The sequence below is a fragment of the Vitis vinifera genome, chromosome 4 (assembly GCF_030704535.1).
Source record: "Vitis vinifera cultivar Pinot Noir 40024 chromosome 4, ASM3070453v1".
Taxonomy (NCBI): Eukaryota; Viridiplantae; Streptophyta; class Magnoliopsida; order Vitales; family Vitaceae; genus Vitis; species Vitis vinifera.
Window position 1 is genome coordinate 25,277,736 of NC_081808.1, and position 24,809 is coordinate 25,302,544.

The 24,809-nt window shown below is 38.8% G+C and overlaps 1 protein-coding gene across 4 annotated transcripts in view; it reads right to left on the minus strand.

The window, feature by feature from the left end:
* The window catches only part of LOC100248256 (DNA topoisomerase 3-alpha), an 81,258-nt gene that overhangs the window by 49,873 nt on the left and 6,576 nt on the right, over window positions 1–24,809 (minus strand). For all 4 annotated transcript variants that reach the window (XM_059736541.1, XM_010651052.3, XM_059736540.1 and 1 more), the window contains exons 8-11: window positions 17,781–17,864; window positions 5,150–5,329; window positions 4,883–5,011; window positions 585–659 (exon numbers count right to left, since the gene is read on the minus strand). In XM_059736541.1, coding sequence (XP_059592524.1) covers window positions 585–659; window positions 4,883–5,011; window positions 5,150–5,329; window positions 17,781–17,864 — 468 coding nt within the window. The remainder of the gene's footprint in view (window positions 1–584; window positions 660–4,882; window positions 5,012–5,149; window positions 5,330–17,780; window positions 17,865–24,809) is intronic.

A 24,809-nucleotide genomic window follows, 5' to 3' on the forward strand; every position in this document is an offset into this window, starting at 1 on the left:
GATTGGCTTAAATATATAATCATTAGCAAATTGGGTATTTATGCTACACTGTAAGCAGTGCTATCGGCAACAGTACATAGTTACCACAGACTAGACCCAGTTAACAAAAGACATAAACCTTATGTAGTTCTTCATTGCATTAGTCATTAGATAGAGGACAGATAAGAGCATACGAAGTAATTCTATTCATTTTTTCCAACTTCTCATTTCCTTTCTCTACAAGCTGATGAATGCTTTCTTCTTCATTTCTATTTGAAGTAAATGAAAAACTTCATTAAATTTTTAGGTCAACTCTCCACAAAATAACAAGCATTTGAGAAAATCCATAAGTCAAGCATTTTTCATCACCATATAGGACAATCATAAACTTCTCTTAAACAAATACTTAGTACAAAGTGTTGAATGAGGACTGTATCTGCTAATAAAAATCCATCTGAGGATAAAGACATGATTAATCTCAAAACAATATGGTATATAAAAAACGTGATAATGCAGATCTGGCATACAGAGAAAATATTAAACAATAATAAACTTCTGATAGGAAAAGGCAAATACAATTTGTAATCCAATGATCAAAGGCAAACCTGTTGTCCAAAGACATATGTTGGGATCATAGAGCCTCCCCATGATTCAAACCGGTAAACATCTAGGTAATTTTTCTGGCAACATGGAGAAAATAAGTCAATACAAAAATAACAATTCTTGACTAAAATAGGCCGATGATGCTTTTTTCTCCTACATGCTATGAGAACCAATTTTTTCAAGACACAACCATCTAACAAGATATGACAGCTGAGCTCCCACATAAAATATGAGTAAAAGCACCAGACTGAGGCAATAGCAAACAATAGCAGTGTTACCAAGCACCGTCTGGAAAATAAAACACGGTTTCTTTTTACATTTTTTTTTACAGGTTTTTTTTATCAGAAACAGAATATTCATTGATAATGATTTAGAAGTACAAGTACATATGAAGGATGAGGAATCCTTCCCAAATATACAAACTCTGATCAACATAACAGATGAACAAGTTTTCTTGCATATACCATTTACACAAATACCTCAGTATTGTACCACGTAAAACAATACAAAGAAAATACATTTCTACTCTTTTTAGGGATCAATAATCTACAACGAAGATCTAAGCTTCGCTCCATATTTTGCTATTTAACCCTTTTTATCTTCAAACCAAATTCCAGTAAGTTTACTCGCATATACCATCTAGACAAATACCTCAAGACTGTACCACATAAAACTATACAAACGAAATACGGCTCTACTCTCTTTAGAGATCAATACATCTACAACAAAAATTGAAGCTTTGCTCCATATTTTACTATTTTAACCCTTTTCATCTACACACCTAATTTCAATTGAACTGAATAGAAATAAGCATACAGATAAACATATATAAAAGTTTTTTTATTCAAAGACATGAACAAAAAGGTATGTAGAAAAACAGACTGTATATAGAAGATGCTAAGAACAAGAGTAATCAAGAATCAGAGCATCCACCAGTCAGAATTTGATATCATAATCATATGTTATTAGGGCTGATAACCAGTGTAGAACCATTTTTTATAGCCTTATGAACCTATGAATTATGAAAACCAGAATCAAGTGGCATGCAACATGTAAAACTAAAAACATCAGATGGTGTAGAAGAGGTCAGACTTCCCTCTCTCCCACGTCCAAACTACTAGCCATAAATTACAGTATCATATCAGAACAATATTTAGGAATGAGTGATTGTAGAACCTTTGATCAAACCTTCAAAAACACGAATTTATAAATATCCCAAAGCATATCATACCACTAGCAATGTGGTGGATCGATCAGAGGGTGCCCAGAGTGTGGTTGGTGTCATCCACTCCCATATGCTAGTTGTGCCTTCACTGGATGTTTGTTTGCATACTATTTCACAGAGCGATGAATAGCGGGCATTCGGTTAGGAGAGACTTGATTCCAATCATTGGTTCCAAATGACAATGGAAATCCTTTCACAATGGGGATGAAGAGGGGTTAGCTTGCTTGGGCGAACTCGCTTGTAGTTTAGGAGCAGCTTCCAACTTTATGTATGGTTCAGTTTGGTTCTACCTCAAAGAAAAGAACTTCCCTTATTTACCAAAGAAATTAGAAATGACTCAAGAATGGACAAGATAAATACTTGGAAGCTCAATTGACCTCGAAGAAATTACAAAGCCTAATCAACAAACAACCAAGTGTAAATTAGCAGTTGCATGTTACATATACAAGTTACAACTTAAGGCCATACTACTAGCTACTATTGGCAACTTCTAGGCTGTGGAAACAATGAATTCTGTATACTGATTTCAAAAACAAGAAGTCTCCAAAAACACCAAGGTGTCTTGTGGAGACTTAAGAGAAAAAAAAAAAATATATATTCTTTTGGACATAGTAGGGTTGGATGAGAAGTAACAAGAACGGAATTTTTCTCTTGAACTAGCGGCAAGGAGGAATTTAGGAAGGGGGAATTGGAAGAGGTATTACTAAAGGAAGAGGTTTTCTTAAGGCAAAAATCTAGAGTCAAATTGATAAAGGAAGGGGATTGCAATTCTAAATTTTTTGATAGGGTGGCCGATGGCAAGAAGAATAGGAAGTTCTTTAAATCCTTGGTGTCAAAAGATAAGGTAATCTTAGATAACATTGAAAGCATTTCAGATGAGATTAAGCATCATTTTGGGAAGTTATTCTCCAAGCTTTTAAGTGGTTCTTGGAGGATTGAAGGTTTGGATTAGTCTCTTATTTCAACATAGAGTACTAAGTGGCTGAATTGCCCTTTCTTGGAAGAGGAGATTCACAATGTTGTGTTGCATTTAAATAAGGAAAATGCCCTCGATCCAGATGGTTTCACAATTGGATTTTATCAAGAGTGTTGGGAGACAATTAAGGATGATCTTTTAAGAGTGTTCTTAAAGTTTCACAATAATGGAATAACTAATCAAAGCACAAATGCTACCTTCATCACTCTAGTGCCAAAAAAGAGTCAAACAAGTAGGATCTCATATTACAAACCCATCGGTTTGGTTACCAGTTTGTACAAAATCATAGACAAAGTACTCTCAAGACGATTGCATAAAGTTCTCCAAGACACAATTTTTTTTACTCAAGGTGCTTTTGTTAAGAGGAGGCAAATTTTGGATGTCGTCTTGCTTGCAAATGAGTTGATGGATGAGAAGAGGAGATCAAGAGAGGAAGGGGTAGTCTTCAAAATTGATTTCAAAAGAAAAGGGTTTAGCTTAAGGTGTAGGTCCTGGATGAGGGGATGTTCAGCGACTTTTGCAATCTTAGTGAATGGTAATGCTAAGGATTGGGTTAAGGCATATAAAAGCCTAAGACAAGAAGATCCCCTTTCCCCTTTTCTCTTCACCATTGTGGCTGATGTTTTAAGTACATTGGTTGTGAAGGCAGAAGAGAGAGGTGTTTTTGAGGGGTTTTTGATGGGCAAAGATAGAACCAAGCCATCTCACTTACAATTCGCGGATGACACCATCTTTTTTTCTAAAGCATCCTTGGAAGAGTTGCAATCTCTTAAGCTAATGGGTTAAGAATTAATCTAAATAACAGCACTCTCTCTGGAATCAACATTAGCTAAGACTAAACTATTAGGTTGGCTTCTCTGCTTGATTATGCAATATCTAAATAGCCTTTAATATATTTGGGTCTTCCTTTAGGGGGAACCCAAAATCAAATTCCTTTTGGGACCCTGTGCTAGATAGAGTCTTTAGGAGGTTGGATGGATGGTGTGGAACATTGAAATTAAGAAAGATGCGATTCTGAATAGAGAATCAAGCAATCCCGTAATCAAAGGGAAAATTTTCTCATTCCTCCCTCCAACCAATCCCACATCGAAAGGTGACAGGAAAAAAAATGCCTTTATATTACACATGAACCCCTCTCATAAGCAACATCAAATAGCCTTTCTAATAGCCCAGCCCCCCAACAATGTTAAAGCCCATTTTGGCCCAATAAGGTAAGAAGAGACGCAAGCCTAAACCGATGGCCCAGTTCGCCGAGTTAGTGGTTTCACCGCCAAGCTGACCAGTTCAACAGGGGTTTGTGGCATCCCCGGCTCAGTGTGCCACCTGGACCTGATCAGGCCTCGATCGATGATTGGACCAGTCAAATCGGCCGGTCCGGTCCGGTTTTTAAAACATTGCAAACTTCAAATCCACTTTTTTCAATCAATTGACAATCCTCTTTAATTTAAATAGAACATTAATGAACAATGGCCTTTACATTTTTCATTCGAGTAGCGCTTACCCACATTGATAGATAGTATTTCTTTGTAAGTACTTATCATTTATTGCCTTTTTTTTAGTTTTTCCATTAGAAGTTTTATATATTACAGAATCTCTCTGGATTTATTATATGGAGTATTAAGTAACTTTTCTTGTTTTTTCAGAATTCTACTTTTGTTTACAAAGTGATTTTCTAGCAAGGCTTGGATTTTTAATCCCAATGCTTTCAATAAAACTTATAAAACCAATTCCAATAAATTGTAGACCAACCCTCCAAGATGTCTTTCACAATCAATTAAGAGCTAGAAATCTTCTCTAGAAATAATATATGTCCAAGAATGATGGATGGCACTAGTGGAACTCCATTGTAAAGAATAAAGCACCACTCAGCATTTTGACAATAAATCCCCCTCCCTACTATTAGCAACTAAAATGTGAAACCAAATTTTGTGCACTAAATATCATTAAAGGCAAAAAGTCATCAACCCAACCACCAATTACAGATTCTCTAACCCTTAAAACAAAACCTAATACTTAATACTCGAGTGCCAAATTGCAAATGAAAGCAAATTTCCCTTCAGATGGCCAAGGATAGATTAAAAATGTGATAGAGAACTTACAGCTATTATCACTCTCCCTGATGAAGAAAATGATTCACCGGCAATATCAATTTCAACAATTGTCTCAGCACCTACAGCTGGCTGTGAAACGCATGCCAAGAAATGGCGAACAACCAACTCATACAATCTCTACAACAAAATTAAAGTGACATAGAAATCAAGAGAACATAGTGAAAACCAAGCTCCTCAAGTTACACAAAAGAAAAACATAATAGATGCCGCTACCACCAGATGCCATTCAATAATAGTAAAAATAATTGGACTTACCTGGTGGTCTTGACTCCATCCAGATTCTCCAGCAGAGAATTTTGTTGGGTGAATGGGTGGGTGGGCTTTATCATCATGGCCACCATTACTAGGGTTTCTCCAGAGTCCTGCCCCAGGGTCCAACAACCGTTGTGCATAGGAGCCCCATATGGGATGCCCAAGTTGTTCTTGCACAATTCCCTACATCAAATAAATGTTCCCATGGTCAATTAATTCATCAAAAGTAAATCACAAACAATTCGAAGAATAGATAATACCCAACAAAGGCAATGAAAGAGAACAAAATTACCTTAAGAAATAGGTTGTTGTAATGTCAACAAGAGTGAGAAGGAAAAAGATGTGGTATAATAAAAACTGAATGATTTGATAAGCAGAAGAACCCACAACAGAAGAACCTACAATTTTATCAGAACAAACGGAAGCCCTGAACAAGCGGATCAACAGACCTACATGAGTGGAGTTTACCCTTCTTTTAATCAGAATTTTCATTATATTATCATAATATTATCAAGGCAGTGAACATTTTGGTCCAACTACTCTTTTGGCAAAAGGCTGATGCAAGACAGTCCTCATATCAAAAGGAGGTATGGGCTCAATGAAGAGAAAGTCAGCAATCAATTTTCAAAGATTGAGCTATGGCACATTACTGAATGAAGAAAGCAAAGGTAATGCTCATGCTATTGTAGCATGGCCTACATCATGCTACTACAAGTCCTCATGTCCACCAGGCTCTTATATTTGGGAAGTTGATGGTGAGGATTACTTCAATTCAATGCTAGGACAGATTATAATTATGAGTACAAGTTCATATAGGGTGTTAGTCATCATTTTCAAGCCTTTTTTATTGTGAGAAACCAAGATCGAGGATATAAGCATTTGTAAGCTGTTTTTGATCTTTTCTGAAGCATCCAATTTAGGATTTACAGCTTGACATTATGGTTGAATTGTATGATTGCCTTCTTTGATATTACTTAAAACTCAAAACAAGATTGCTATGTTTCTTTCTTCTTGCTCTTTAATTCTCTTTCATCTACTCTTGAACAAGGAAATGAACAAATTTAGATATCGATGTCAGTTCCTATTTATTAAACTAAGTACAAACACCCCAATCCCTTCTCCCTTCTCTTTCCCCTCCAAATGAAAATCTATCAAACAACAGGACTCAAAGAAATCTATGGAAACTCACATTATGGAGGTAAACCCAACTGATCAAAACCTATTCTCCAACTCCAAACCCTAACATTTCAGCTTTTGATCAGACAGTTCCTCGTTTTCAAACACTCTTTGATTTCTTTCCTTCCAAACTGTTTAAAAAAATGCATAGAGGAGCGGCGCTTCATACCTTCTATTTTATCCCTACAAAGGAGTCATGCCAGCTTAAAAGAGTTTCTCTAACTGTGGAAGGGAGCAGCCAAAACACACCAAATAAGGAGAACAACTACAGCCATAAAACCATTGATTTGGCACAATAAAGGAGAGTGTGATCAATTGATTCCCTTCAATTGTACAAAAGCAAAACATCTGTTAGAGAACAGCCACCCTCTTCTCTAGAGTTGATCTAATATCAAAACTGATGCAGTACACAATCATCATTAGTTTCTATTTTTAGCTTCCTACATCATTAGTTTCGATTTAGATTAATTCCTATTTCCATTAGTTTCTACTTTTAGTTTCCTACATCATTAGTTTCTATTTTAGATTAGCTTCTATTTTAGATTAGTTTCTATTTTCTACATTATTAGTTTCTATTATAGGTTCATCATTAGTTTCCTATTTCTTTCCTAGTTTTCCTAGTTTCCAATTACCTTGGTTTCCTATTTCTAGTTTTTTATTTCAGTTATTTCCTTTATTTTTGCATTACAAACATTATTTAAAGGCTCATTGTAATTGTTAGAGAGGAGTTCAATATATTTTTCAGAATTATTCCCCAATTTTTAGATCTTGTTGTGATCTTTATGTTTATTATTGAGTGTTTCTTTTGTTTTGTTTCGAAACAAACCTTCTGTTGCACCAAAATTGCTATCAGAGCAAGGATTTTTACCTCGATCTAATGGTTGACCACGGTTCTAATGGAAAACGAACTATCGACGATGAAAAACAGTTCGAAAAAATTGAGCAACGACTCGACGGGATCGACGAGACTCTTCGCAACCTCACGCAGATGGTGGCCGCATTGACTATCAAAAAGAAACATGAACCCATGAAGCGACGACTAGACCAACGTTGCAATTGGCAAAAGAACGGCTACAACGACCAACACCGGTCACATACCAATTCGGAAATCAATGGCGGAGGTGCGATTCGCACAAATCCAACCACAAATTGCAATTTTCGCGAGCCTTATCCATTACAAGTGTATGAGCATCGGAATCAAGGAGCTCCTACGCGCCATGATGACGACAACCTCCAATGAGGGGTTTTTGATGAACAAGATGAGTTTTGTCCACCTTTTCGAGATGATGATGATTTTCGACTTCCACAGCAAAGGAATATTCAACAAAGGCAAAAATGGAGGTTGGATTATTCATCTAGAGAAGAAAATGATTTTCATTCCAATTATCGAGCCAACAATCGGGGTCAAAATAACCGAGAATTTAAGATGAAGATGGATTTACCAAGTTTTGACAGTTGACTACACATTTAAGATTTCCTCAATTGGGTCTATACTATCGAAAAATTTTCAACTATTTGAATATTTCAAAAGAAAATCAAGTAAAACTTGTGGCAAGAGAATGGCTACAACGACCAACGCCGGTCACAGATCAATTCAGAAATCAATGGCAGAGGCACGATTCGCACGAATCCAACCGCAAATCACAATTTTCGCGAGCCCTATCCATTACGAGTGTATGAGGATCGAAATCAGGGAGCTCCTACGCACTGTGATGACGACAACCTCCAATGAGGGGTTTTTTATGAACAAGATGAGTTTTGTCCACCTTTTCGAGATGGTGATGATTTTTTACTTCCATAGCAGAGGAATACTCAACAAAAGCAGAAATGGAGGTTGGATTATTCATCTGGAGAAGGAGATGATTTTCATTTCAATTATTGAGCTAACAATCAGGGTCAAAATAACCAAGAATTTAAGATGAAGATGGATTTACCAAGTTTTGACAGTTGACTACACATTTAAGATTTTCTCGATTGGGTCTATACTGTCAAAAGCTTTTTCAACTATTTTAATATTTCAGAAGAAAATCAAGTAAAACTCGTGGCATATAAGTTGAAAGGTGGAGCTTCTGCATGGTGGGAACAACTTCAATATAATCGTCAACGACAAGGAAAATAACGTGTTTGTACTTGGCCTAAGATGAAACAGTTATTACAAGGACGATTTCTCCCTTCGGATTAAGAACAATTTTTATACCAACAATATCAAAATTGTTGGCAAGCCAACCGGACTGTGAACAAATACATGGAGGAATTTTATCAATTAAATGCTCGAGTTAATTTGTCTGAAACGGAGGATCAATTAATTGTTGGTTATATTGGGGGCCTAAAGCTGGTCATTCAAGATCAATTGGCTCTTCAAGGGGTTTGGACCATGATAGATGCAGTTAATTTGGCAATGAAAGTGGAAAGTCAAATCAATAGGTCCATGGTGCGCACTGAGGGTAACTTTCGCCGACCAACCCAAGAAACTTCTTCTACTCTAAAGGGGTCAACAACTTCAGGCAACAATGATAACAACAATAAAGATGCCCCTTCAACTCAAAATTCGACACAAAATTGAAGTGGAACTTCAGCCCCTATTCGATCTAATAATGACCCTTATGCGCATCCAAATCTAGGGAAGTGTTTCCGGTGCAACCAGCCAAGCCATCTTTCAAATAATTGCCCGAATAAACGCTATCTTAACTTTCTAGAAGAAGGCGGCAGCGAAGAGGAACATGTTCTTGAAGAAGATACCTACGAGCATGTTGAGTTTGCAAAAGGAGATGTGGAAGAAGAAGAGGTGTGCATTGTCCAACGACTTTTGCTTACCCCAAAAAAGTTGGACGACTCTCAATGACATAAAATATTTCGGACTCGATCCACTATTCGTAATAAAGTGTGCAACTTGATCATTGACAATGAAAGTAGTGAGAATGTTGTTTCCAAGGCTTTGATGAAAGCACTAAATTTGAAGACTAAGAAACACCCTTCTCCATACAAGATTGCATGGATTAAGAAGGGTCCGGAAGTTCAAGTGCTCGAAGTTTGCAAAGTTCCTTTGCAAATCGAAAGGTATTACAAAGATGAGATCATATGTGACGTGGTGGATATGGACACTTGTCATATTTTATTGGGAAGGTCGTGGCACAATGATGTTGATGCCACTTGTAAAGGTCGAGATAATACTTTCGTTTTTTGGTGGTTTGACAAGAAGATTGCTTTGATGTTGCAATCTCAATCGTCAGAAAACAATTTAGTTACTAAGAAAGACAAGCCGCTATTCACCAACATAATGGGCCTAGATTTCTTTAAGCAAGTCAAGGAGCCAAATTTTGTTGTAGCATTAGTGGTTAAGGGCCAATTTGAAGCAACTATTGATATCCCCACCAAGGTTCAAGAGGTACTTGCTAATTTTCCTGATTTATCTCCCAATGAGTTACCTAATGAGTTACCTCCTATGCGAAATATTCAACACCATATCGACTTAGTACCTAGAGCTAGTTTGCCTAACTTGCCACATTATCATATGAGCCCAACTGAGCATGAAGAGTTGCAGCGACAACTTAACGAGTTGCTTGATAAAGGCTTGATTCGTGAGAGCATGAGTCCTTGTGCAGTCCCAGCTTTACTCCCCCCAAAGGACGGTAGTTGGCACATGTGTGTGGACAGTCGTACTATCAACAAAATAACGATCAAGTATCACTTTCCTATCCTACGTCTTAATGACATGCTTGACAGGTTAGAAGGTGTTGTGGTGTTTACCAAACTTGATTTACGAAGTGGCTATCACCAAATTCATATTCGACCAAGAGATGAGTGGAAGACAACTTTCAAGACTAAAGATGGCCTTTATGAATGGCTAGTGAAGCCATTTGGGCTATCAAATGCGCCAAGCACTTTCATGTTGTTGATGAACTAGGTCTTTTGTTCATTTATTGGAAAATTTGTGGTGGTTTATTTTGATGATATTCTCATCTATAGTAAGGACGAGGAAGAGAACTTATCACATCTCAAGGAAGCTCTCTTAGCCTTCCAAGTTAATAAATTGTATATCAATCTTAAGAAGTGTAGCTTTATGACCAGCCATCTTTTATTCCTTGGATTTATAATGGGAAAGGATGGTATTCAAGTTGATGAGATGAAGGTGAAGGCAATTTGAGAATGGCTAGCTCCTAAAACCATGCGTGAAGTGGAAAGTTCCCATGGTTTAGCTACCATTTACAGGCGTTTTATTCAAGGATTTATTACAATCATGGCACTCATTACCGATTGTTTAAAGAAAGGCTAGTTCCAATGGGGCAAAGCGCAAGAAGACAACTTTGAATCAATAAAAGCAAAGTTGTGCACTGCACCGGTGTTGCAACTCCCCAATTTTGAGAAAGTGTTTGAGGCTGAATGTGATGCATCAGTTTTGGGAATTAGGGTTGTCTTATCTCAAGAGGGTCGCCTAGTGGAATTTTTTAGTGAAAAGGTTAGTGAACCTAGACAAAAGTGGTCCACTTATGAGCTTGAATTTTATGCAATTGTTCGAGCCTTAAAGCATTGGGAGCATTATTTGTTTCATCGAGTGTTTGTGCTATTTACAAATCATCAAGCTTTAAAGTTCATCAATTCTCAAAAGACAATGAATCGAATGCATGCTCGATGGATTGCCTTTTTACAGAAGTTCACTTTTGTTATCAAACATAAGTCTAGCCAACAAAATAATGTAGTTGATGCATTGAGTGAACGAGCCTCTTTACTAGCTACAATTAGTACTAAGGTGGTGGGGTTTGATTATTTGAAGGATACTTATGCTATTGATGAAGATTTTGGTGGCATATGGGTGCAATGCAACGATAAGGAGTTTGTTACTGACTTCCTTGTTTAGGATGGATTTTTATTTCAAGGTACACAATTATGTATCCCTCGTTCTTCTTTGCGTGAACATTTGATTAGAGAATTGCATGCCGGCGGACTAGGAGGACACGTTGGCCAGGATAAAACAATCAGCTTGGTAGATGAGAGATTTTATTGGCCCCAACTCAAACGGGATGTTGGGCATTTCGTTCAGCGTTGCCCAAAGTGTCAGAAAGCCAAGGGACAAGTTCAAAATACTGGTCTTTATACTCCTTTACCTATTCCAGAGATGATTTGGCAACATTTAACTATGGATTTTGTTCTTGGCCTCCCAAGAACTCAATGTGGAGTTGATTTTATTTTGGTTGTAGTTGACCAATTTTCTAAGATGGTTCACTTCCTTTCTTGTAAAAAGACTTCGGACGCTTCTTATGTGGCCAATTTATTTTCCCGTGAAATTGTTCGCTTGCATGGCGTTCCTCGTTCAATAACTTCAAATAGGGATGTGAAATGCCTTGGTCATTTTTAGAGAACTCTGTGGAAATTGTTTGACACTTCTTTGAAGTATAGTAGCACGAGCCATCCCCAGACCAATGGGCAAACTGAAATGGCTAATCGCACTCTTGGCAATATGATACGATCCGTTAGTGGAGATAAGCCGAAGCAATGGGATGCTGCCCTTCCACAAATTGAGTTTGCTTTTAATAGTATGCTTAATCGTTCTACTAAGAAGACTCCTTTTGAAGTTGTCTACACTAGTGTTCCAAGGCATACAGTGGATTTGATTCGTCTTCCCCTTTCTCATGTTGTCAATCCTAACGCTGAGGAGTTTGCAGAACGTATTCAACAGATTCATCAAGAAGTGAAGAAGAACTTAGAAGAGGCTAATCTTCGTTATAAAACTGCTGCAGAACGACATCGACCCCTTAAGTTGTTCAATGAAGGTGATCTAGTAGTGGTCCATCCCCGCAAAAATCGTTTTCCTACTGGCACGTACAATAAACTTAAAGACAAGAAAATTGGTCATATCCGCATCCTTCAGAAGATTAGAGATAATGCTTACAAGATTGATTTTCCAGCTGATATGAACATTTCCAATACTTTCAATGTTGTTGATATCTTTGAATACTTTCCCCCTAATGAGTTTTCTTTGCAGCCACAAAACTCGAGGACGAGTTTTCTTCAAGTGGAGTGGATTGATGCAGCACACAATCATCATTAGTTTCTACTTTAGATTAGTTCCTATTTCCATTAGTTTCTATTTTTAGTTTCCTACATCATTATTTTCTATTTTAGATTAGTTTCTATTTTCCACATTATTAGTTTCTATTGTAGGTTCATCATTAGTTTCCTATTTCTTTCCTAATTTTCCTAGTTTCCAATTACTTTGGTTTCCTATTTCAGTTATTTCCTTTATTTTTGCATTACAAACATTATTTAAAGGCTCATTGTAATTGTTAGAGAGGAGTTCAATATATTTTTCAGAATTATTCCCCAATTTTCAGATCCTATTGCGATCTTTGTGTTTGTTATTGAGTGTCTCTTTTGTTTCGTTTTGAAACAAACCTTCCGCTGCACCAAAAACCTTTCCCCAACAAGCTTTCCATGCAAAAGAACAACAAATGCAACACAACACTGGCAAGCATTATTTCATAGATCATGCCTCCTTGATGACAAACATCATTGGAAGCACCCTTTGTTGACTTAGAAGAGAATAGGGCAAGCTGGATCCAAGGTCCAAGCCATGGACACAAACAAGGATCTAAGTTGCTTTTAGGACATTATACGGTTATTTTGGATTTTAGCATATGTTTATTTTAGACAAGGCTAGTTTAGTAATTTCCAAACGGTTGGAATGAGCTACACTAGCATTTCATGGTCCTAATTAGAATTTTCTTATTTTACTAGGATTATTTTCAGTAGTTTACTTTTTGTCAAATTCTTATTTTCTTTACCTTTTATATTGATAGTCTTATTCCTATTAGGCAAGCGGCTAACACAAGTCCCCACAAACCTTTGTAGTCCTTGAACATTATTAACTTGATAAAGAGTTCATCAACTAAAAAGCTTCATGAAGATGTGGCTGCCTTCTTCTAGGTGAGATTGCTTGGTAACATATATGTGATCGCATAGGGTTATTTCTTTCCTAACCTAGATGTGATTGCATAGGGTTGTTTCTTTTCTTCCTTTTAACTTAACGCATAATCACAACTTACCACTAAATAAAATTCTAAACACACTGAAAATTTGATAATCCTGCACCTTTAAAGGCATACACCCCTAAAGAACTCTAAACACAGCCAGCCTCGTAATCTATAGAAGGCATACAAAGAATACAAAAACCATTTTTTTTTTCGATCAGAAACAAAGAAGATTATATTAATAAAAGAACAAATACAGGAGAGAAAAAAGAGACAAAAGAAAGAGAAAAAAACCAAGGGAAGGATGAGAGGTCCTTCCTACACAAGAACCAAGGAAAAACACCCAACAATAGAATTCTAAAAACAAAAGAAAACCCAACAATCTTCAAACTCTTGAAACGCAAACCCCAATCCAATTGAGTTGTAGAATGCTTAGAGGAACTCCTCTAAAAGCTTCAGTACAAGAAGCCCATAGAGAAGAGTAAAACCGAATCAAATCCCAAACCATCTCTTCCGTTCCCCCTTTATCCTCAAAGATTCTATTATTCCTTTCTTGCCACACCATCCAGATCAAAGTAAGGCAAGCAATTTGCCAAAGTATCTTGCCTCTTACTGAGTTCCCCAAGCCTTTAAAAGAAATAACCAACATATCCTCAATGCTCCTTGGAGGGACCCAAATCACACCTACTAGATTAAACAACCTGTGCCAAAGTCCAATGGTGATGGGACAATGAAGAAAAAGGTGGTCAATCGACTCTCCATTACCTTTGCAAAGAATGCACCATTGAGGACAGAGGGCTTTGTAGGGTCTTCTCAATTGCAACTTGTCATTAGTGTTTACCTTCCCATGTGCTACTAACCAAGCGAGTGCCTTAACCTTTGAAGGGACTTTTGAGCTCCATAAAAACTTGGCCGGAAGGAACATTAAAGGATTTAAATCTTTTGACAAGGCATAGAAAAAAGATTTCACTGAAAATGAGCCTGACGAAGACAAAGACCACGCTCTTGAGTCTGATGAGGAATGGGAAAGAAGCACAGACTGAAGGGAGGACATTAATCTCTGGAGGAGATCAATTTCTGAATCCGTTAGATTGCGGCGAAAGTTAAAATTCCAATACAAAAACCATTAGATCTCCTACCTTCTTAAAAATCCTTTGATCCCATTGAGTGACAACACCTCCTGTCACACCCACAACTCCAAAATTACACAATCTAAGAATCTCAAAACAAACATGCCACCAACCACAACCCCCACCCCTTTTCCTGCACATCCACCTTTCACTCCTTTAACAAGGTTTCACCAATGCACTATTTTCTAACTCATTACACCCCCACTTCCAAGACACGCTCCTAATTCTTATAAAGAGAAACTTAATCCACCTTCACTTTAAACCTCTCACATAACCTTCCTCAGATCACAATTCACTGGGCTAGACAACTTTTTAAGTTCCCAGTCCAACCTAGGACAACCCACTTCATCTTTCTAACAAAACCTCTTATCTTTTATCCAGCTCCTCCCTTCAAAACCAAAAAATAAACACATCTCCTTTTCCTCTACCTTTAAACAGTACACAAAAAATTTTATAGAAAACCACATACCCAATTCAAAACCCAACATAAAACACGTTCACCACCATATCCTTTGCTTTCCAGCCCATTCAAAGCCTCCAACTAACTTAAAGGTCTTAACATTGCCACAGTTCCATCATCCCTGGTGCTAATATTATCTTTGGTTGTCCTCCTTTGCCCAGATACCCCCATTCACATATTACCACCCTCTCTACCCTATTGCCTATACCAAATCCATCCTACCAGTCCTCTGATGCAGAATCATAAAAATTCCAGCAATATAAAGGGGCTTTTTTTTGGCATATGATGAGATAAGAGATAAAAGAAGACAAGAAAAGAAAAGAAAAGAAAACCACTGACAATCATACTAAGATTCCTAGGCAATCACACAAAGGGTTCCTAGGCAATCTCAGTTAAGAAAAGGTAATCATACCTTCCAAAAAGCTAGACAGCTACTAAGGTCTCAATAAACTCAGTTAATAAACTTAAAAAATTGTATAGGTTTTTATAGACCTATAGAATTCCTTTTCCTAGTAAGATTAAAATTCTATTTCTTAATAGATATGACTTCTTTTCTTCATCAAATTAAAAGTTAAAACAAATAGAAATTTGACTAGCCATGAAAACCAATCCTAATCAAAAAGGGGCCTCCAACCAAACTACAAAATTTTTTAAATTACTAAAATACCTATAATGAATTTTTTTTTTCCCCTTTCTTTCTTCAAAGGGTGCTTCCAAAATTGTTCCCCATCAATTCACTATCACCCCTCCGCAAACCAAGAGTCTAATTGAAAGAGATTAGGAAAATATCCTCTAAAGTCATGTTTGAGATAGTGTTTAACTTTTCAGTTTAGCAATAGAAAAAGTAAAAATAAAAGTAGAAATAATTATTACTATAGTACCATTGAATTTTATACTCACAAACTGTATTCTTAAAGAATGATTATAACATTTTAAAAAAAATTAATTAAATAAAGACCTGCTTTCCACATTGCGTTTAAGGAAATGCATAAGTCTCCTTAATTCTCCAAAATGTGGATGAGTCACATTGGGAAGTATGGGGCCCATGGTTGAGAGTTTAATCCAAATACCCTTCCAAAGAATGTTTGACCTTCAGATGCTGCTTTTAGGGCTTAAAACTCTTTTTCACGATCAGAGAAATCAGCCCTAGAAGAGAACGTCAACTCTTCATACAATAGAAACTAGTACCTTACTGCTCTTCCAGACACTCTATCTCTAAAAACTTGGAGGAAAACAGGTTCCTGGGAGCGTTCAACAATGTCCTGGCAACCACTAGAACATTCAGTCCATACAGCCCCATTCTAAGAACTTGAGCCCCGCAATCCACATCAAAAACATCCTCCCTTTACCTGCCTTCTATTTACCCCCTAAACCTTTGACAGCCCTATTATTCAAAACTGATAGAGCTGGTACACCCTCCCTCAATACTGTTAGTCAAGCAATTACCCAAATGGAATCCATCTTTGAATTCCCACAGCTTGTTTCAATCTGCTTGAGAATGAGCCCTCCAACCCACTAGGAGATTTGCCTGAAAAACAGCTTTCTAATTCAGAGCACACTTAAAACTCTCCTGCTCCATGGTAAATTGACTGAGCTCCCGAACCATTAACCACCAACTGCCTCTTGACCCAATGAACTACCACTGTCCAGATAGACTCTACCCTATCTCCAAAACCCATTTCATGACATGAAACTCTCCTAATCCCTGGCCCCCTCAAGATGCTCCATTCTACATGGATATCATGGCCAAGAATTTTTAGAAAATGTCAATTAAAAGGCCTAAACATTCAGTGACTGCCATAAAGCATAAAAGATCACATATTTATGTTCTCATTGCCCAAGGTATTGACAAAAGAAGGCTGCTAGAAGTATATAGGAGCACAGCCTACATTCTAAGACAAAATAATATCCCAAAGCAAAAGGATTTCAAGATAAGAGTCAAAGAAGGCAACATTTAAGAGTATCTTCACCTAACATATTTTCCCAACCCAAAGGAAGTTCTTTTATTTTGGGAAAATTATGTATCACATGCAGATTTTGCCCCTGATCGTGTAAGTTCACTTCTTTTTTTTCTCATTTCTTTATATAGGCACACCATGCTTTATTTCTTTGTAATATATGTACGTAGTACATACATGCGCACACACACACATTTGTATACATACATATATTTATGTGTACACACACATACATGTTTGTTATCAAGTAGAAGCATTTATACAGATAACCTCTTAATTCTTCACTCTCTTCTCATCTCACAAGCTCACTCTCCTATCACTTACTCTTCATCTGAATCATTCAAAAATATCTTTACTGGTTCCAATCAATCAGAAGATGAAGCCAACAAGATGAAACGTGGAAGTAGAGAAGGGGATCAGCAGTTTATGAGGATCAAGGTTGGTTCTATCAGCAATAGTTGATGCCACTATTCAGAGCCCTCCTTTTCTGTTTTCTTCATTGTAATTTTGATCAGATAGGACTCTCACTCCCCTCCATCCCATGCCTTTTTCTGTTTTCTTCAGTTTAATTTGGTTCAGACAGGAAAATGGGCACATGTAATACCAAAAAGAACTCAAACCATAAAGGTAGAAGGTACAGATATTGCCAAGATCAGGAAAAAGGTCTCTCTCTCTGCCTCCCTCTCCCTCTCTCTATCTCTCCTGTTTTCCTCTTCCTCCCCCCTCCCTCCCTCTATCTATCTCTCCTGTTTTCCTCTTCCTCCCCCCTCCCTCCCTCTCTCTCTACCCCCTATTTTCCTCTTCCTCTCTGCCCCTCCTGTTTTCTTGATTTTAATTTTGATCAGATAGGAAAATTGGCATATTTAATACCAAGATGAATTTAACCATGAACATAGAAATCAGGAAAATGGCTCACAGTTGCTAATAAAAGACAACATTACGAACATGCAAATCAGTTCTCTCGGAAAAGTAATCAGTCTCTGTGCGAGGATAGCTGATGAAACCAGTTTGGTACAGATCCTCCGCCACCTGTGGGGAAAGGAATAGAGAGGACATGTCAGGCTGGAAATTTATGACAAATTTCCACTACATTAAATCCAAGTCAGTAAAAACAGTAAAAAGACAATAACAAGAATCATATAAGACGGTGGGTTTTTTTTTATGAGAACCTAGATAATTACATTTAACAGAAGTAAAGCTGCCAGAACAAAGAAAAGGGGAACAAGGACAGCATTGGCTACCTTTTTTTCTGGTGAGAATGACTTAAATAGTAACTTAACAAATCCATGGAAGCAATAAAGGGAAAAGATGTTGTTACCACAGAAAATCAATTGAGTCATGATGACATATGGTAATTTGAAATATTTCCATACATCCCATGAAAACCACCAATTTTATACATCACAAGGTACATAAAATCATCAGCTACAATAGTTTACTCATCTGGAAAATAAAAAATGACAGCAGCATTAACAGTAACTCATGCTGCTAAAAATTTTGAAGGCACTGACAAGACAAGGAGAAACAGATGACTCAATAGACACAAAACATAAAGTTGTGATGAGAGAAAAAAATTTGCCAAGAAAGAAAATTAACTTAGTCTTGGTGACATATTGCAGATCTGAAATATTTCTAGACATCCAATGTCATCATCAATTTCATATATCCTGAGACAAAGAGCTCTGGTTTGTAATTACATAAATCCAGCTGAGATGGTCTGCTCATGTGGAACACAGGACTGACATCATCACTAACAGTTAGTCATGCTAATAAAATATTGAAGGCTCTAAGAGAACAAGGAGAAATAGAAAGTGACAACTAGAGGTAAGGAGAAAAGATAAGATAATATGTCCCACATACACACACAGAGGCTGTGGATTGTATGGATATGAAGCAAACCTAGGATATTGAAAGGTTGACTCAATGTCTAGGGCATAATCTCTTCTTAAAAGGACATGTCCTCTCTTGGATTTTCCGTTGTGACTTTACACTTCAGGATCAAAATTTATGAAGATGTCATTGCTCATACTCTCTTCCATTTGTGGCTCACCAACTAGCCCTTCTCTGAAAAAATGATTGAGCTAACTTGCTTTCACCTCTAAAGCACAACAATGATGGGATGTCAACATCAGGGTTGATCTCAAAAGTCTAAGTCGAAACCATGACCCCAAATCTATAAGCTAAGCTAAAAGTCCAAGCTGTTCTGGCCTATTTCTCATCCTTCTAAATGAAGCAACATCTTATTCTGAAAAATGCACTTCTCCACCCCCCAAAGCCTGCACACAAAGAGGAGCTCAAGGGGCAGGCACTTCCTCAAAAATGGAAAGTCCCAGGTTTGAGTCTGAGGATTACTCAGCACACGGTTCATGAACTCAATCATTAATCGAATTTTCCAATGCTATCTATTTCTGGTTTACAAAATTCTCAATTTCCTATATAAAGCTGCCCAACCAGGTCAATTTTATTGAGCCATTCCTTCATTTGACAATTGATGAGGTGAATTACCACCTGAACATGTGCCAATTTTTTCTCTCTTTAGACAAAGATTTTGCTCTTGCCTCCTTGTTGGAGATGCTTCATGTCTATTGACCAATTTGACCACCTTCAAAAACAAGTTCCTGAATTGGAGTTGTGTCCATTTCTATTCCTATGTCAGAAATTTAAGATTATCATCTCCTAGGAGCTCTGAGGGTTAACTTCACCTATTCTTTCAATCAAAGAAGTTGTCGATGGTTTTATACTTTATTGCATGATCTGAATGTTTATGGTCTATCAACTCTGCTCTTATGGAGTAACCCTTGTTTTGCAACATATCATAAAATATTGGTCTTGTTGTGCATATTATCTCGTTTTATCTTATGTCCATGAGACATCACTCTGATAGTTTTCAACTTTCTGCCATTTCTCAAATGCAATCTACACCTCTCTCAGGCCTGCTCAACTATCCTTAGTTCTTTCTGCCCATGAATACTTGAAGCCTGGAAAAGAAGATTGTGGTTGTCTCCATTGCAGGCCCTTGGTTTCAAAGTAGGCAATTCCATTGCATCTGCTATGCATTCTTGGTAAGGCATTCTTATTACCGACGGTCCCACTAGGCATGCCAAAATCATACAACACTTGCAATTTATGCCTCAAGTTATAGGAAAGGAAATATTTACAATTGGGTGATTAATTCCATCTCAAGGTTTGACAGTTAACTGATGACTACCAACTTGTGACAAAGCAACGTACTATTGAATCATGGTCCAGCGAAAAATGCTATGGGAATTGATCAAGATTGAATTTGCCTCAATGGTTGAGGAATTTAAAAGTCGCCAAGCAGTGTAAAAAAACTCAAAGCCAAGAATATGAGTAACATGAAAGTTTAACAGAATTCAGTTTTACTTATATGGCATACAAGGGGGTGATTAATGCAGAGTGGATAATGTAGAGAAACTGGCTTCAAAGTTTGGTTGTAAGGTGGGAAATCTCCCTTCCTCTTACTTGGGGCTACCATTGGGTGCTCTGTTTAAGTCCATGTCAGCTTGGGATGGAGTGGAAGAGAGGTTTCACAAGACATTGACCACATGGAAAAGACAATGCATTTCTAAAGGAGGGAGAATCACCCCGATTCTAAGCACTTTGTCTAGCTTGCCCATTTATTTCATGTCTTTGCTTTGCATGCCAAGGATGGTTAGATTGAGGTTAGAGCATATTCAAAGGGACTTTATGTGGGTTGGTGGGGCTCTTGAGTGGAAACCTCATCTAGTAAGGTGGGGGAAGAGTGGATAATGTAGAGGAATTGGCTTCAAAGTTTGGTTGTAAGGTGGGAAGCCCCCTTCCTCTTATTTGGGGTTGTTTTTTGGTGCCCCGTTTAAGTCCTTGGCAACTTGGAATGGAGTGTACAAGAGGTTTCGCAAAAGGTTGGCCATGTGGAAGAGACCATACATTTCTAAAAGAGGGAAAATCACCCTAATTCGAAGCAATTTGTCTTAGCTTGTCCATTTATTTCATGTCTTTGCTTTGCATCCCAAGGATGGTTAGATTGAGGTTAGAGCAAATTTAGAGGGACTTTCTATGGGGAGGTGGGGCTTTTGAGCAAAAACCTCATCTAGTAAGGTGGGCAACTGTTTTCTTAGACAAAAAGAAAGGGGGATTGTCTTTCTACACTCAATAAGGCTCTCCTTTGTAAATGGAGTTGGTTTTTTGCGAATGAGAGAAGGGTCTTTCAGAATAAAGTGATCAGTGGGAAGTATGAGAAAGAAAGAGGGGACGTTTCTTTCTGCCTAGCCAATAATAATTTCACTTTCGTATGGCTATATGCCAATATTTTAGTGCATTTCCTTTTTGAGCTACAGGATGGGAACATTTTTTTTTTTTCAAAATCATCTGTAATGACCCCATTTTATTTTAATTTTTTGTTTTTTTTTTAACTAATAAAACTTATAGTATGGTTTTTTGTCAAGATGAAGAGCAAAGTTGAAAGGTTTTTTGTGGAGAAAAAGTATTTTCAGGTAGAGTTTGAAGGTTTGAATGGTGGAAATTGGGTATCGGTAACAGAGAGGAGCCGAGGTTTCCTAGTTTCAATAGGATTTGATATGGAGGAGCTGGATTGGTTGATGGAGCATTTGAAGAAAGCTGTGGAGGTGGAGGCTTCCAGGGGTTTTGTAAGAAAGATCAGGGGCAAGACTAAAACCCTCTTGATGGAGATATGCTTCAATAACAGAGGAAGGTTCATGAAAATTACAGAATTTGTTACAAAAAGGAAACCTTTATTTCTTGTCGTCCCCGAGGGCGTCAAAGGGAAAGGATGGGAAGATCTCAGGAAGGCGATCCTATCAGTGCAAGAGAATTCTGAACGAGACGGAGGAGCTTCGAAGGAGAAGAATGGCGATATCCGGATGAATAGGGACACTTTCAGAGGAGGAAGGTCATATGCAGAAGTGGTGGCAGAGGCTGGTTTGAGGACTGGAGGTTCGGTGTCAGCTGGAAAATGGGCCAGAGCTGTAATATGTGAAAGCCAAGAAAAAGTCCAAGACTGGACTCACGAAGGAAGAGCCATTGCGAGGATGATGGGGATGAAAGGAATGGTGTCCATAAATCCCATATCCGCTTTCAAAGGATGCTTCTTTGTGAGTTCAACAAGGAAAGCGGAAAGAGTTCATGATCAGGGAAGACTTTCAGTGAAAGGAAGGACGATCCTGCTAAGGAAATGGTCGCCCAAGGAAAATATGGTGATTCAAGGAAAGTTCAGGAGGGGCTGGCTAGTATTGAAAGGTCTCCCTTTCCATTTGTGGGATGAAGTTCAGTTGAATTTCATTTTGAAGAAATGGGGGAGGGTAACGAAGGTGGCAAAGGAAACTTTGAATCTGGTGGACTTGACGAGGGCGAAGCTGTGGGTGGAGATGCTTCCAAACGTCGTGTTACCAGCGTTGCTTGAGGTGGAAGATGGGGAATGGTCCTATACAGTAGCAGTCTCAGTCACCGGAGAAGACGAAGAGGCCGACGCTGTCACGTCCGAGTTAAACCGTAGCAGGAACGAGTGGGTGAGAGTGGGAGGTTGCGTCTCTCAGTCGTCAAAAGCTGCAGAAGGGCTACGAGGTAGCGTTAGGGACATTGAGTGCTACAGAAAGAGGCGTCTTCCCCGAGCACGTCATCGGCAATCAAGGTCGTGTTTGGCGGTTAAAGGGGAGATAGGAGGGGGATGGAGCAGATCGGGCCAAGCTGAAGCAATTTTTATTGGGCCCGTGCTTGAGTCCCCTTTTAAAGCCCACAAGGCTAGGGCCCAAAGTGGGATGAGGTATCGTGGGCTTCAAGATGGCCCAGATGCTCCTCAAGCCCTCCAGTCTGCATCGGCTTCATCCCTTTCTCCCCAGCGTGCTGCTTCATCTACAGAGGCGATCGCGACGCTCTGTCCAGAAGATGCAAGGGCCGGCGCCGAGGTTTTCTTTGGAGAAGAAGGTCGGGCCGTTGAGCTTAAGGCCCAGTCCCTGCTCAACCCTAGGCCATCGTCAGACAACACCGTGGGCTGTAAGTCTAAAGGCCCGTCAGGGTTGGGCCAAATCTTAGGAGGATCGAAGCCCTCTGGTATGGAAGTCTGGTCGCGAAGAGAAGCAATCGAGGCGAGGAAGGGGAAAGCTCCCACGGTTCACATGAGGGATGCTACGCAGGAGGAAGAGAAGGCAATTACAAAGAAGACGTGGTCTACCCTCTTCCCTCCAAGCGCCGATCGACGACAGGGACATCGGTGCTGCAGTGAGCCTATTTTCACACAGGGTTCGTCGTCGTCAAGTGAAGGCCGCAATATGGAAGAGGAGTTTGGGATGGGCTCTCAGATGGAGCGAGGAACCAGAGTGAATCCTCTCTCCAGATGTCCTCTGTCTGGTAATTTTTCGAAGGAGGACACCTCGGCGAGCTGCGTTGAACTTAAAGGTGGGCTATCGGGACGAGTGGGGTTGGATCCTCGTGGCTATTCAGTCATGGGTTCACCTTCTAATCCAATAATCAGAGGTAAAGGACTCATCTTTGAGGGGTTTTGCGAAATTCTGGGAGCCAAAATCTTGGAGGTATGTCAGCCCTCTTCTTCTCAGCCACCCGAGTCTCCTTCTTCTCCTTCCTGTAGCCCGGATTCACCTTTGACGAATCCCTCTGGTCCAATTCTTCCCAATTCAGTCCCTCTTTCTCAGTCTCCTACGGAAAACCAAGGCATCTCAAAAATTTTTTACGAAAAAGGTGGTGTTGACTATTTAAATCATGGTGACATACCGGACCGTGTTGAGGTAGAGAACCAGGGTGCTTTATCTAACCAGATGACAGAGAGTTGTACCCCTAAGGATTCTATTGTAAGGTCGCATAAGGAGGTTTCGGGTGGTTTCCTTATCGATGGTTTGTCCCCCGGGAAAATGGCCAAAGTGCGAGAGGTATTATGCTCTCTTGACATTAAGGTGTATTCTAGGAGGAAGAGCAGAGGCCCCACAGGGCATTGAGACTTGTTGGTTTAGGCTTGGAAGGTTAGGGTCTATGTGTTTTCCCATGAAAATTATTAGCTGGAACGTTAGGGGTTTGGGTTCAAGGAATAAGCGTAGGATGGTTAAAGATTTTCTTAGGTTAGAGAATCCGGATGTTGTGATGATTCAAGAAACAAAAAAGGAGATATGTGATAGAAGGTTTGTGGGTAGTGTCTGGACGGCCAGAAATAAGGATTGGGTTGCTCTTCCGACGTCTGGGGCATCAGGTGGGATTTTGATTATCTGGGATTCAAAAAATCTGCGTAGAGAGGAGGTGGTAATAGGATCTTTCTCGGTCTCAGTCAAGTTCTCTTTGGACGGGTGTGGTCCTCTTTGGATTTCTGCTGTTTATGGTCCAAACAGTCCCTCACTTAGGAAGGATTTTTGGGTGGAACTTTTTGACATTTATGGATTAATTTATCTGCTATGGTGTGTGGGCGGTGATTTTAATGTCTTTAGGAGAAGCTCAGAAAAAATGGGGGGTTCTAGCCTAACTCCAAGCATGAGGGACTTTGATAGTTTTATTAGAGAATGTGAATTACTTGACCCACCTCTTCGGAATGCTTCATTCACTTGGTCAAATATGCAAGAGTCTCCCGTGTGTAAGAGATTGGACCGTTTTCTCTACTCAAATGAGTGGGGGCTGCTCTTTCCCCAAGGCCTTCAAGAAGCCTTAATCAGAAGGACATCGGATCATTGGCCAATTGTTATGGATACCAACCCGTTTATGTGGGGGCCAACACCTTTTAGGTTTGAGAATATGTGGTTACAACACACTAATTTCAAGGAGAACTTTAGAGATTGGTGGAGTGGGTTTCAAGGAAACGGATGGGAAGGTCATAAGTTTATGAGGAGACTTCAATATGTTAAAGCTAAATTAAAGGAGTGGAATAAGTTTTCTTTTGGAGAGCTTAAAGAAAAGAAAAAAAGTATTCTCAAGGATTTAGCTAACTTTGATGCCATTGAGCAGGAAGGGGGTCTCAATCCT